The sequence below is a fragment of the Bos grunniens genome, chromosome 20, assembly GCF_055505025.1.
Source record: "Bos grunniens cultivar Pamir isolate PY7600 chromosome 20, Bosgru_T2T1.0, whole genome shotgun sequence".
Lineage (NCBI taxonomy): Eukaryota > Metazoa > Chordata > Mammalia > Artiodactyla > Bovidae > Bos > Bos grunniens.
The window spans coordinates 29,579,055-29,594,514 of NC_141184.1; the positions used below are offsets into that span (position 1 = coordinate 29,579,055).

At 40.1% G+C, this 15,460-nt stretch overlaps 1 protein-coding gene across 5 annotated transcripts in view; it reads left to right on the plus strand.

Annotated features, from left to right (window-relative positions):
• CDH6 (cadherin 6) overlaps positions 1–15,460 on the plus strand; it is a 150,185-nt gene that overhangs the window by 99,077 nt on the left and 35,648 nt on the right. For all 5 annotated transcript variants that reach the window (XM_086362532.1, XM_086362536.1, XM_086362534.1 and 2 more), the window contains one exon: positions 14,566–14,860. In XM_086362532.1, the coding sequence (XP_086218658.1) occupies positions 14,566–14,860 (295 nt within the window). The remainder of the gene's footprint in view (positions 1–14,565; positions 14,861–15,460) is intronic.

Genomic DNA, 15,460 nt, shown 5'->3' on the forward strand with positions numbered 1-15,460 from the left:
GAAATACAATCAAGATGCCCACAAGATGTCTTTCTGGAGGCTGTAAGGGAGGATCTGTTATCTCCTTGCCTTTTTGAGCTTCTAGATGCTCTCTGGTCTACTTGGTTCATGGAGACCTCCATTCCTCCATCTTCAAAGACAGCAGCATAGCATCTTCATCTCTCTCTCTCTCTCCTCCTCCTCTCCATCATCACAGTTCCTTCTCTGATCCCAACTCTCCCCTGCTTCTTACCCTTATAAGGGCCCTGGTAATTACACTGAGCTCACCTGGAAAAGCCAGCCTAATCTTCCTACTTGAAAATCATCCTAATCACCCCTGTAAAGTATTTTTTGCCATGTAAGGTGATGTAACAGTCACTGGGAATTGGGACATGAACATCTTTGGGAGAGCCATTATTCTGCTTACCCCAACTATTATAGCACTAAAGTTTTGTTCATTTAATAGTTACTTTGGTACTTTTGACATTAAATTCAAGATATTGAGTGTAAAAGATAAATGTCAAGGGAGTTAATACATTTCTCCTGAGTTTAGATTTAAAATTCTTTCGCTTTTAGCACTTTTGTCAAAAATTCTCCTTCACACAACACAAGGTCTGTTTCTGTGGTTATTAAATCTAACAAAAGATAAAAGATTGAATTGAATGGGGTCATATGGAAACTCTGCAAATGCAGAACACTTTGTGGTATTATATGAAGATATTTTTAAAGTTACAGCATACAAAATGAGAAAAAATATGGAAGGATAAATAGATAGATAGATAGAGGATTCAATCAGTGGTTCTCAAAAGGAAGCAATTTTGTCCCCTAGGGGACATTTGGCAATGTCTGGAGACATTTTTGATGGTCACAACTTGAAAGGTGCCACAGGTATCCAATGGGGAGAGGATGCTGCTAAAATCTTACAATGCCCAGAATGGAGTTACCCAGCCCCAAATGTGAATAGTACAGAGGTCAAAAATCTTGAATTAGATATATCTTTGTAACTCAGCACTTAAAATATTGTTTGGTACCAAATAAATCTTTAATGTATGTCATAGTTCAGTTCAGTTCAGTTGCTCATTTGTATCTGACTCTTTGCGATCCCATGGACTGCAGCACGGTAGACCTCCCTGTCCATCACCAACTCCTGGAGTTTACCCAAACTTATGTCCATTGAGTTGATGATGCCATCCAACCTTCTCATCCTCTGTTGTCCCCTCCTCCTCGTGCCTTCAATCTTTCCCAGTATCAGGGTCTTTTCCAATGAGTCGGTTCTTCGCATCAGGTGGCCAAAGTATTGGAATTTCAGCTTCAGCATAAGTCCTTCCAAAGAATGTTCAGGAATGATTTCCTTTAGGATGGACTGGTTGGATCTCCTTGCAGTCCAAGGGACTCTCAAGAGTCTTCTCCAACACCACACTTCAAAAGCATCAATTCTTCAGCGCTCAGCCTTCTTCACAGTCCAACTCTCACATCCATACATGACCACTGGAAAAACCATAGCCTTGACTAGACGGACCTTTGTTGGCAAAGTAATGTCTCTGCTTTTCCATATGCTATCTAGGTTGGTCATAACTTTTCTTCCAAGGAGTAAGCGTCTTTTAATTTCATGGCTGCGATCACCATCTGTTAGTGATTTTGGAGCCCAAAAAAATAAAGTCTGACACTGTTTCCACTGTTTCCCCATCTATTTCCCATGAAGTGATGGGACCAGATATCATGATCTTAGTTTTCTGAATGTTGAGTTTTAAGCCAACTTTTTCATTCTCCTCTTTCACTTTCTTCAAGAGGCTCTTTAGTTCTTCTTCACTTTCTGCCATAAGTGTGGTGTCATCTGCACATCTGAGCTTATTGATATTTCTCTCGGCAATCTTGATTCCAGCTTGTGTTTCTTCCAGCCCAGTGTTTCTCATGATGTACTCTGCATATAAGTTAAATAAGCAGGGTGACAATATACAGGCTTGACGTACTCCTTTTCCTATTTGGAACCAGTCTGTTGTTTCATGTCCAGTTCTAACTGTTGCTTCCTGACCTGCATACAGATTTCTCAAGAAGCAGATCAAGTGGTCTGGTATTCCCATCTCTTTCAGAATTTTCCAGTTTGTTGTGATCTACACAGTCAAAGGCTTTGGCATAGTCAATAAAGCAGAAGTAGATGTTTTTCTGGAACTCTCTTGTTTTTTTGATGATCCAATGGATGTTGGCAATTTGATCTCTGGTTCTCTGCCTTTTCTAAATCCAGCTGGAACATCTGGAAGTTCACAGTTTATGTACTGTTGAAGCCTGGCTCGGAGAATTTTGAGCATTACTCTCCTAGCGTGTGAGATGAGTGCAATTGTGCAGTAGTTTGAGCATTCTTTGGCATTGCCTTTCTTTGAGATTGGAATGAAAAGTGACCTTTTCTAGTCCTGTGGCCACCACTGAGTTGCTGGCATATTGAGTTCAGCACTTCCGCAGCATCATCTTTTAGGATTTTAAATAGCTCAACTGGAATGCCATTCATAGAATTGAATGCAAATATCCAGAGAAAATATATATGTTGTAGTTAACAGACTAGACTATGGTGTCAGACCGCCTGGACTCAAATCCTTCTCCTGTTGGTTTTATGATGCTGAGGAGTCCCTGAACTCTTACCTTACCTCAGTTTCCTCATCAGCTGAGGTGATAGGAAGATGGTCGTCATGAGTAATAAATTATATAATCTATGTAAAGAGTTACAGCACATTACTTGGCCCATAGTATGGGCTTCATAAACATTTGCTATTATTATTTTCCCAAATCCTAGATAGACCCTTGCCAAATGATTAATCAGATAAGAGAAAACTTAAAGATGAAATATTTTCCACTGTTATAAAAGTCAATCAAATTACTTATATAGAAGAATAGAATTTTTTCTGGTCATGATAAGAGGCAACATGGTATAATAGAAAAAGAATATGGGATACGGAGGCAACCTGATCCTAGGTTTTGTCAGAGGAAGAGAGATTTTCTAGTTTCTTTTAGAATCCACTTAACAGAGCAAGAGATAAGCCTGGGGACTTCCTTGGTGGTCCAGTCATTAAGAATCTGCCTTGAAATGCAGGGGACACTGGTTCAACCCCGGTTGGAGAACTAAGATCCCACGTGCCTCCAAGCAACTAAGCCATACTCCGTAAGTAGAGTATCCCTGCACTGCAAAGAAGAGCCCATGTGATGCAACTAAGACCTGATACAGCCAAATAAATAAATATTTTTTGAAAAAGTGAGAGTAGCCAGGCCAATTTATTAGAACTTGTGAATCCCATTTATAAATGTAATTACCAAAAATTATCAGTGCCAGGCTCTGAGCTACAGGCCATTTGTCATTCTTCCTCCTCAGTTATCATCTCAGTTTTTATTGTGGAAATTGACACTTCCTCCTACCAAAACTTGTCATGGGGTACTCTTGAAACCTGACCAGTCAATCCTAAAGGATCTCAATCCTGAATATGCATTGAAAGGACTGATGTTGAAGTCAAAGCTTCAATACTTTGACTACCTGATATGAAGAGCTGACTCATTGGAAAAGACCCTGAATATGGGAAAGACTGAGGGCAGGAGGAGAAGGGGATGACAGAGGATGAGATGGTTGGACAGCATAACCCACTTAATGAACAATAGTTTGAGCAAACTCCAGGAGATAGTGAAAGACAGGGGAGGCTGGTGTACTGCAGTCCATGGGGTCACAAAGAGTTGGACAAAACTTAGCAACCGAACAACAATAAATTCTTGAAACTGAGGGAAGGATTTCACATTCCTGGCTACTAAACACATGAAAACTCACCCCTGTGTGTATCAAAGGTCATTTCTACTTCCATGAGACAGTGTATCTCAAGTCCAGAAAAGGAGGCAATGGGAAGGTGTGGCAAGTTTGTGGGTAAAGGTGAAAACAGAGCGGGTTTTTGCCTTTTTCCCTTTGAGGCAATCATGTGATGAGGGAGAAGCTCCTTTTAGCTCCTGGGCTTCTCCGGGGCAAGAAAAGGGTAGATGGTCTCACTGATGGTACCTACCAAGGACAAAGCAATCCTATACCTAAGGTCACATTTGCCAAAGGCAATGGACAAGTGACAGTCAGACATTAGTGGGTATGTGATGCCAATGAGGCAGGCAGGGTGGGTATAATCACCTCAGACCCTAGAGAGCAGATCTGTAGATGCCCCTGAGGAAAATGATGGATGAGAGCTATTGTCTAGAAACCAATGGATCGGAGGCAGTACAGGACTGCCCTTGGCTCCAAAAGCCCCAAATTTCCCACTGATATGGGCCATGTGGATCTCTCCCCTTCATACACTCAGACATCATCTTCGACTGAATCAGGAGCAAAGGGAGAAAGCAGAAGCCAGAAAGACTAGGGTTTATTTAAAAGAGTTATCTAAAGAGACTGTATTATTGAATCAGGAGACTTTATTGGATTGCACTAAATTATTGACTGAATATTTAATCCAATATCGAGTTCCTAGAACTCAATGGGATTAGAGCTCGAGGGATAAGCTATTTATAAAAAGAAAGAATAAGAAAGTTTCATCTTCCCATGCACATCTGAGTGCAGTGTGAGAAAATATGTGACCCTGCACCTCACAAGGCAAGGGCACTTCTATTTCAGTTGGCTTTACTGTCTTTATTACTCCAGGTACATACTCAAGGCCTCCTCTGATTTTCTCCCGCACGGAGGCTTGAAACCATGAAACGTGCTCACGCTGGTTTTCAAGTCATTTTTCTCCCCTCAGTGATTCAGCCTTCTCCAAGAAGTCTTCCTAAACCATCAAAGAGCTAACACATGCCCTGACATCACCCTGTTCAACTCACAAGTTCCCTCTGTGTTGCTCTGTATGTTTCCCTTACCTTGTAGTTGCTGTTCAGTTGCTAAGTCATGTTCGACTCTTTGCCACCCTGTGGACTGCAGCATGCCAGGCTTCCCTGTCTTTCACTATGTCCCGGAGTTTGCTCAAACTCATATCCACTGAGGTGGTGATTATTTCTAACTAATATTTATTAACAGTACTAAAGTGTCTAATTTCTGCTTTTATTCCCTTTCTTTTATATAGCAGTCAGTATTTCCAAGCCTAATTTGAAAATGTATATATCGAAGGTAGATAATAGGTGTTTTTTATCCATTGCCTTATGTATCTCTTCAGGCCAGTAAGTGTTTTAAAATAGTTGTGGTTGACAGTTAAATTATATTTTAGTAGAACAGTGTTTCTGTGAAATGGAGCATTTTCCATTCATTTTCCGTCAGCTTCAGCAACAGGATGATACTTGAAATATGGCTGCATAAAATCTTGAAGCTTCTTCACCCTTAACAGATGACTTCTGTCTCAGCCCTTACAATGTTTGAGGTACTCAGGGGACTACCTTTTCAACAAATCCAGTACAGGTTTGTTTTATTATTGAGGTTTAATTGGTTATTAAATAAAATATTTTATATCTAAGGTGATATAAACAAATCTTCTCTTTTCAACAAATCTAGTACAAGTTGGTTTTACTATTAAAGTTTAATTGGTTATTAAATAAAATATTTTATATCTAAGGTGATAACTTGAATCCTCTCTAGGATTGCTTAGATTAGATAATGTGCTTAGTGTTTGGCTGTTGTTGTTTATCACTAATTATGTCCAACTCTTCTTGTGACCCCATGGACTGTAGCCCACCTGGCTCCTCTGTCCATGGGATTCTCCAGGCAAGAATACTGGAGTGGGCTGCCATTTCCTTCTCCAGGGGATCTTCCTGACCCAGGGATCTCTTGCATTGGCGGGCAGATTCTTTACCACTGAGCCATGTGGGAAACCCTAGTTGCTAATTTATCTGGCAACTTCAGGAATATATTTTCTTGATACATTAGATCAGATCAGATCAGTCGCTCAGTCGTGTCCGACTCTTTACAACCCCATGAATCGCAGCACGCCAGGCTTCCCTGTCCATCACCAACTCCCGGAGTTCACTCAGACTCACGTCCATCAAGTCAGTGATGCCATCCAGCCATCTCATCATCTGTCATCCCCTTCTCCTCCTGCCCCCAATCCCTCCCAGCATCAGAGTCTTTTCCAATGAGTCAACTCTTCACATGAGGTGGCCAAAGTACTGGAGTTTCAGCTTTAGCATCATTCCTTCCAAAGAAATCCCAGGGCAGATCTCCTTCAGAATGGACTTGTTGGATCTCCTTGCAATCCAAGGGACTCTCGAGAGTCTTCTCCAACACCACACTTCAAAAGCATCAATTCTTCAGCGCTCAGCCTTCTTCACAGTCCAACTCTCACATCCATACATGACCACAGGAAAAACCATAGCCTTGACTAGACAAACCTTTGTTGGCAAAGTAATGTCTCTGCTTTTGAATATGCTATCTAGGTTGGTCATAACTTTCCTTGATGAATTATCCTAAAATCAAGTGAGAAATCAGGTGGAAGACATTAAGATTTATTGATTATCTTCTATGTTTCAGAAACTGTCATTGATTATTGATATTTTATCCAATTTTATCTTTATAAATTTCACTCTTTCTTTCTTTGTAATCATCCATTGTTGAAGATCTATAATGTGCCAATATGTCAAGTGCTGAGAATACAGAAGTGAACCAGACAGGTTTGGCATCTTTTTTCATGAAATTTGCAAACTAGTTGTTTGCTGACTGAAACATGAAAATAGCTGTGAAATTCTCAAAAAAAAAAAAAAATCAAGAATGTGCTGATGGCTAACTAGGGAAGAAATTGGGAGACTCTAGCAGGAGAGTATAACTTAGACTAGCCACTTAGGGAAGACTTCCCTGTGGAGATCAAGATTACAAAGACCTGATGTATGAATTGTTTAAGTTCGTCTAACTGCAGAAAGGAAAATAGATGGAAAGGAAACAAGACAAGATGTGTGGGAGAGCCTCATTGCAATAGACCAAGGAGCAGTGGTGGTGACTTGGACCAGGGTAGCACAAGCAGGAATGGAGACAAAGTAGGTGGTGAGTACCCCAGAGGGGGTAATGGCATCCCACTCCATTATTCCTGCCTGGGATGGACAGAGGAGCCTGATGAGTTACAATCAATGGGGGTCGCAAAAGTCAGACAACTTAGTGACTAAACCACCACCACAAGGTGGTGAGTCAAGATATAGGTAAGAGGTAGGATTGGCGGGAGTTAGGCTAATGTGGAGAAGGCAATGGCACCCCACTCCAGTACTCTTGCCTGGAAAATCCCATGGATGGAGGAGCCTGGTAGGCTGCAGTCCATGGGGTCGTGAAGAGTCAGACACAACTGAGCGACTTCACTTTCATTTTTCACTTTCATGCATTGGAGAAGGAAATGGCAACCCACTCCAGTGTTCTTGCCTGGAGAATCCCAGGGACGGCAGAGCCTGGTGGGCTGCCATCTATGGGGTCACACAGAGTCAGACACAACTGAAGCGACTTAGCAGCAGCAGCAGCAGGGATCTAATGAATGTGGAGACAGAGACAGAAGGGGGATTTAGGGTGACTCTCTGGTGGTCCTTATGATTTTGATGTAAACGTGAAGTATTCAACAGGTGGATTTTGAAGGTGAAAAAGCTTATGTCTAAATTCTGACTTTCCTACTGATCAACTAAATTAATTAGATTATTGTAGTAGTCATGTTGTTCATCTTTAAGACAAAACTCAAAATGATTAACTTTGCCAGGTAGTCCTCCTCTCCCTGTCCCTTAAATGTGGATATTCCTTAGGTCCTTGTCTTCCCTTGTTTCACATGAAGTGAAGTGAAGTCGCTCAGTCGTGTCCGACTCTTTGCGACCCCATGGACAGTAGCCTACCAGGCTCCGCCGTCCATGGGATTTTCCAGGCAAGAATACTGGAGTGGGCTGCCATTTCTTTCTCCAGGGGATCTTCCCAACCCAGGATTGAACCCGGGTCTCCTGCACCAGGGAAGCCCTCTAAATGAGATTATCCATCTATTTTCATAGATTCCACTATTATCTATATGCCATTAATGTCCAAATCTCTATATAACCCCAGAGCAGACATTTTCTTGAGATCCAGAGTTATGGATACAGCTAATTCCCAGGCAAATATCTTGGACAACTTACACTCAGTACTTCCCAACTGACCTAATCACCTCTCCAAACCATTCTTCTTTATTTATTTATTTTTGAGTTTTGTCTTAAAGATGAACAGCATGACTACTACAGTAATCTAATTTAGTTTATCAGTAGGAAAGTCAGAATTCAGACACAAGCCTTTTCACCTTCAAAATCCGCCTATTGAATACATCATTGAATACACTGAATATTTATGATGTAAGAGGACAGGAGGAAAAGGGGGCAACAGAGGATAAGATGGTTGAATAGAATCACTGACTCAATGGACATGAATCTGAGCAAACTCTGGGAGATAGTGAAGGACAGGGAAACCTGGCATGCTGCAGTTCATGGGGTCACAAAAGAGTCGGACACGACTTAGCAACTGAACAACTAAATGATGTAAGAATAATTTATTGAAGCATATCTCTGAGCTAGACCTTCTGTTAACCATTTTACATATATTGTTTTATTAATTTTCAGAGCAACCTACCTGTAAACTAAGTATCAGTATTATTCTTACGTAGATGAGAAAAAGACCTGGAGAAATTAACTAAGTTCCCCAAAGCTATACAACTACCCCATAGCGTGACTTTATACCCATTGCTTTCCTTTGCCCAAAATCATGCATGCTTTTAACATTAGTACTAGTGCTCAAACTTGAGCCCTCGTCAGAATTACTGGAGGGCTCCTTGAAACACAGACTGCTGAGCGACACCTTTTCAGTTTCTGATTCTGGTGGCAGATGAGGTCTGAGATCTTGCATGGCTAACTGGTTCCAACAGCCCACCACAATAATATTGGGCAGCCAAAAAGTTCATTCAGAACATCTTATAGAAAAACCCAAATGAAATTTTGGCCACCCAATATTCTGCCATCAACATTTTAACTTGTAAAAAAAAATCATCAGATATAAATTAGTTAACTCATACTAACCACTAACATCCAAATATAGCATTATTAAAATATGTTGATAATATAAAATTTTATTAAAAGATTTTTTACCTATCTAATCCTATGATCTCTAAAACAAAATCCACTCCTAATCCCTGTCATGGACTTTGAGAAATTACTTCCAGATGTAAACTCTATCTAACAAGCTCTTCACAATTTTTACAACATTAAGTGTGTTTATTAGTATTATGTATATGAGCATTATGTCAAGATATGTATGTGTATACATATACATATTGAATTCAGTTAAGCTTCAATTTGTCCTAACTTGATTTGTAAATTTATTTTCCCAATTTAAAATATTATTCAGTCTGTTTAGCACAAAGGTGTTCTCTCTGCTGCAAACCCAGTTTCTACACTTCAGTCCCAATCAGACATCTTTTAACCATGGCTGTTCTCTGATTCTTGTACATCTCAGATTAGCACTCATTCCATCTCTTAAAGGGCCTCATTACTTTCTGTAAGCATATTAGTCATAACCCAATTTTTTATTTTAGAAAACAAAATCACATAATTCCTTCCCCTGTTAAGGTACTTTCAGATGTGTCATGTCATGTAGGTATGCTTCTGTTTAAACTCTGCTTTCTTGTCTCAATGATGCTTAGAAAATTCAGTTTAGTTATTGACTTAGACAAGTGACTCAGAGACACATAGGTAATGGGAGGAAGGGAGCAGCATTAACTAGCTCCATAAGCCACTAAAATCTGTAGAATTAGTGTCACACCTTTGAATTGGAGTCAGAATCAAGTTGGGAGGTGGTGCATATAGCAGGTAAAAAGATACTGGCACTGCTTTGGTGATGCCTGTCATGGGGTCATATCTGTAACACCAAATTCCTGCATTTACTTGTTAAAGTACTACACTTAAAAAAAATAATGACAGAGCTTCCCTGGTGGTCCAGTGGTTAAGAATCCACCTGCCAATGCAGGAGACACCGGTTCAATCCCTGATCCAGGAAGATTCCTCATGCTGCGAGGCAACGAAGCCCTCTTGCCACACCTACTGAAGTCTGAACACCCAGGGCCCGTGCTCCACAAGAGAAGCCTCTGCAATGAGAAGCCTGTGCACTGCAACTCGAAGGTAGCCCCCACTCACTGCCACTAGAAAACCAGCAATGAAGACCCAGGGCAAACAGAAAGTTAAATAAATAAATTTTTTTAAACTTTATTATTTTAAAAATAATGAGGATGATAAGTCAACAGAAAAACAAGCAAAGACCAAGAGCTCCTCCTGAAACAAAATCCTCCAGGTACAGTAGTAAAAAGTCCTGAGAGCCCCAGATGAAACGTGACTTTCTGAGGAAAGTGGATAATTTTTACTTGATGGTGAATCGTTAAAAGTGAACCAGATGATTAAACTTAATGGAACAGCCACATTAAACTGAAATTAGTAAAAAACATGCCTCAGGCAGCCTACAACCTTTTATTTGTTGTTGTTTAACTTCTGCCTTTTACAGTGGCCATGATGAATGACATCACAAAGGAAAAAAAATCCAATTAAATTCTAAGAGCTCAATAAACCCCTAATGTCTTCTTGTCACCACCACTTTCACTTGCACTGATGTCTTATGTTTCCTCTTTTCCCTAAGAAGAGGAAAAAAAAGAACTTGCCCCAGGGGGGTTCAGCAGAGGGGGAGCTGAGTAGAGAAAGAGCACACTAAGGCTTCCAGAAGTTTCTATTCTGTGCACTTCATCAGATGCAGACACTGTGCTGGAAGCGGGGTGAAGTTAAATTGTTTTATTATCATACAATGCCTTTGTGAAGAGATGCATTTTCCCACTAGTTTTCAAATATTGATAAATCAGAAGTGGAATCTGCCGAGCAATCCCTGGTCACACTCTTAGTTGGTATCTCCACTGCCCTTTTATATTGTCCTGGTGTTTGTTCTATAAGTCATCAACATGGTGTCTCCTGACAGCTAAAAATAAGTTTCTGATTACTTTTGCCTGAATAAATCTTGTGACCAGATATGGTATTCACCTACTAAGTATGCAGCGATTGCATATTGAAAGTGATGAAAGAACCAGTCGAGGGGAGTCTAGAATCTAGCGGAATGCAGAATATAATAAATCACATGGAAAGATAACAGTTGCCACCTGGTAGAAGAATACTGGCTTTTGATAACAGATTTTACCTCAGCGATACCGTGCGTTTGTTAAATGGGGTTTTCAAAGTCCTCAGAAAAGTTCTCAAAGTCAAAATAAAAGCAAAAACCTGTTTATTATGAACTAAGAGCTAATCATAGTAACAGTATCTTAAATTTGGAAGACACTTTATGCTTTTATCCCATGTTTATGTAGGAATAAACATAGTCTTTGTATATAGTCTCTAAAGAGTGCTTCATGACAGCTTTGTCCTGTAGCTCCATTATCTTCATTTTCTGGTAAGGATCCCAGTGCTGGGAGGTTAATTGACTCTTCTATGATCTCACACTTGGTGAGTGAGAGGATGAGCAAGAGCCACATGTGGTTCTCCTGATGTCGTGCTCCCTGCACTGTGCCAGGCTGCTGACCATGGCTGCCCTGGAGCCAGATCCAACAGGCAATGACATCGCTTTCGTTACTCGTGAGTTAATGAAATAGCTTTTTAAGAGCTCTCTTCGGTCATTAGAATTTGACAATGGAGAGTTAAAACTTTCCCCAGTGGCTCTTTCTGTATAATCAAGGTTTCAACATTTTCTTAGCATATCACATTACACAAATCATGGTATGCACTTGTTTTACATTTCTTATTGCGTTTGTCTCACTTCTAAGCAATTTCCTCCCCGTTCGCATTTATCTTGCATTATTTCTGTCAAATTGCTTTCAAGGCTACTAATTGCATGAATAATATTCTCTTCCTCAAACTCTGCTGTTAAGTAGCAATAGCCGTGTGGTGTTGGGCACAGTTTATCTCTCAAAATGAGGTGGTTACACAGAATAATCTATAAGTCTCTTCTTGCACTCAAGGTCTAACTGACTCTCACATGATCTGTGTGATTTGGGAAACTCTATGTACTCTAGACGGAGAAGGCAATGGCTCCCCACTCCAGTACTCTTGCCTGGAAAATCCCATGCACGGAGCAGCCTGGTGGGCTGCAGTCCATGGGGTCGCTAAGAGTCAGACACGACTGAGCGACTTCACTTTCATTTTTCACTTTCATGCATTGGAGAAGGAAATGGCAACCCACCCAAGTGTTCTTGCCTGGAGAATCCCAGGGACAGGGGAGCCTGGTGGGCTGCCGTCTATGGGGTCGCATGGAGTCGGACACGACTGAAACAACTTAGCAACAGCAGCAGCAGCATGTACTCTAGAGCCTCAGTTTGTTGACTCTGCAATGATGTGTTCAGTTAGCTCATGTTTCCCAAAATGAGTTTCTTGGAAAACTGTTTTGGGGAACATCAGTATGGATCACACCCAAAAAGGATACATAAGCAAAGAAAGTTCAGGAAAGCCAGGTCAAATAATGTTTAGTACAGTTTGGAAGTGTAGGTACTCATAGCCTTTCTTAAGTTAATGGGCAGTGGGAGACTCCAAGAAAGAGGCAGAATATGAAGTATTTCCCAAAATTATTGGGCCACGGAACCTTTTTTTCTCAGCATTTTGTATAAATGATATTCCATGGGACACAGTTATATAAAGTCTGGATTACATGTTTTTAAGTCCCCCTTTTCTCCTGAGATTCTATTTTCAAATATGTTTGTAGAAGTTACTCTGAATATTCCATGCAGTGTTAATCAAGAGAACACAGAGTTGGTTTGCCTGTTGCTGGTGTTGCCATTACTATTGTAACATAGCTGATGCTCCACTTACACAGAGTTGAAGTAAGGTAGAGATTGTTACCAAACAGAATTTGGGTCTGCTCAACTGCTAAACAGCAAAGCCAATCTACTGACTCCAGGTTGTAACAAAGGAAACTACAGCATATATTGTAGACACCAAGCAAGGAGAATGGGCAGCTCATGCTCAAAAGACCCAGATTCCCTGATAGCTTTCAGGAAAGGGTTTTTAAAGGCAACATTTGGCATGAGAATTGCTGCTTACGGACCTTATTCTGACTGGTTGATGGTAAGGTAAAGGGGTAATGTTTCAGGAATCATAATCATCAACCTTCTGGTTTCAAACAATCTGGGGTCTACTTGTTTGTGGTAGCATGTAAATCACCATCCTCCACCTTGTGTGGGGGGCTTAGCTTCTGCAGAACTCAAAATATTTGTCAGATTGTTATGTATATCTCTTAGGACTGTGTATAACTAGGACTCTGTCTTATCACTGAATGATTTGCTTTTCCTTTGTTTGTGCATTCCCTCACTTCCCTAATTAGTAACTGCTTGAGTCTGCTCTTTGGAACTCAGGCAAGGCCCAGGAAACTAAAGCCTTTTTCTACAAACAAGAAAGAAGAAACACAGAAGGGCTTTTATACCCAAGAGGACTGCACAGGGTCCTCACAGGTTTCAAGATTAGCAGCTTTCCTATGAACGCTAACCCTTCTGTATGTATACTTACAACTGAAGTCTTAAAAAAGTTCTTGATAAAAAGCACTTTTTGAAAAAATTTGTGAAGAGCCTTAGATTATCAGAAGACCTATGAGACAGTGCCCAAAGTCTTGCTGAGGTGGGAAAAAGGGAACTAAAGAAACAGCAGGGAAGTCAACACAGTGGAAATGAAATTCAGAATAAGTAACATGGGCTACATGTTCAAGTTAAGATCATCCTCTTCACTTCAGTTGTGTCTTTATGTTCATTAGCTCAACCCTTTACCCAGACCCATTTCACTCGCTGTTTATCTTATCAGAACCTCTGCTTGATTGCCTTCAGGGGCAGAGAACCAACTACTTCATAAGGCAGATTATTCCATTTTAGGCTGACTAAGTTTTAGAAGGTCCTTTCCCATATTAAACTAAAATATGTGTTAAATATTCTATTCCAAGTGACCGTGTAAATTACCTAGCTGGTGGGGATTCAAGGCATTGTCCCTGGCAGCACTTAAGATGTTGTTTTTTTTTTTTCCAAACACTCTGAGTTGAATTTCATAAATAAATAAATTTCACACTTCCTAGAAAATTGATTATCATCTCCATCATATTAAAATAAAAAGGATTAACTAGCATCCCTAAATACACCAAGATAGCAAAGTGTAGATGCAGAATGTACTCTCTGATTAAAAAATTCAAAATCTTTTTCTCAACAGTGTATTGCTTTTCTAGTGAGTATGTGTACATAAAAGTGAGGGGGTGGCTGTATTGATAGAATCTGAAAGCTGTAGTGAAAAGAGAGAAATAGTGAAAATAGTTCTGTTCCAGCCAGGCTAATGTGTCCTTGGGCATTTTTTTATTGTTCTGGCCTGTAGTTTTTGATTCTTCAAAATAAGGATTACTAAATTTTACACAAGTTCCAGTTCTGGAAATTTCTGTGATTATAAGGAAACATGCGCATTAACAAATGGCATTTACTATTGAGGATTTCAGTAAACAGTAAAAGAAAAAAATCTGCAACCCTTAGAAAGACTTGAATGAAAGTTAACATAGCATTGCATCATAAAGACAAACAGTTCAGGATCACATGCTTGACTTTTACTTTCTTTAATTTTTTTTTCCTACACTAGTTACATTCAGACCAGGATAGAGGAGATGGATCACTTAAATATATCCTTTCAGGAGATGGAGCAGGAGATCTCTTCATTATCAATGAAAACACAGGGGACATACAGGCCACAAAGAGGCTGGACAGGGAAGAAAAACCTGTTTACATACTTCGAGCTCAGGCTATAAACAGAAAAACAGGGAGACCCGTGGAGCCCGAGTCTGAATTCATCATCAAGATCCATGACATCAATGACAATGAACCAATATTCACCAAGGAGGTTTACACGGCCACTGTTCCCGAAATGTCTGATGTTGGTAAGTGAGATGTGATTCAACTGTTTCCTCTAGTACATCACCTGAATCAGGAATCCTCAGAGTGAAATTTGCTGAACTGAATGAACTTGGATGCTACATTCTAGATGCACTGTGTTTCAAACAATCCATTTAGGTCCTTTTTATAAGTGGACCAGTGTCTCCTAAGATTAGTCTTATTATTTTTAAGAAAACAACATTTCCTCTAGTGATTAGGGAATGAAAAGTGGCAGAGTGAGAAGGGCAGGGAGAAGGAGAGATCATTTCATCTGTTTCCTCTCCCTCTCTAAATGCCCACTTTATTTCTTGTTAGTCCTCTCTCTTTCTCTTAGCCCATAGTAGAATTGGGCATTAGGTAAGGATCTCCCCAGTGGAAAACAAAAGCCCTGAGTTTACAGTTCAGACTGAAGAGTAATTATATTTGAGAAAGAGACTCAAAGAAAACTTTTTTTAAAAATCCATGAATAATACACAGATGATGTCTATGGGATATATTCTTTATTAAGTGGTGAAAATTGAGACTTTCATAACGTTAATATGGTAAGTTAATACTCTGTGCAGAATTCTACTACCAGTTTTAATGTGTGCATTTAGTTTGCTTAG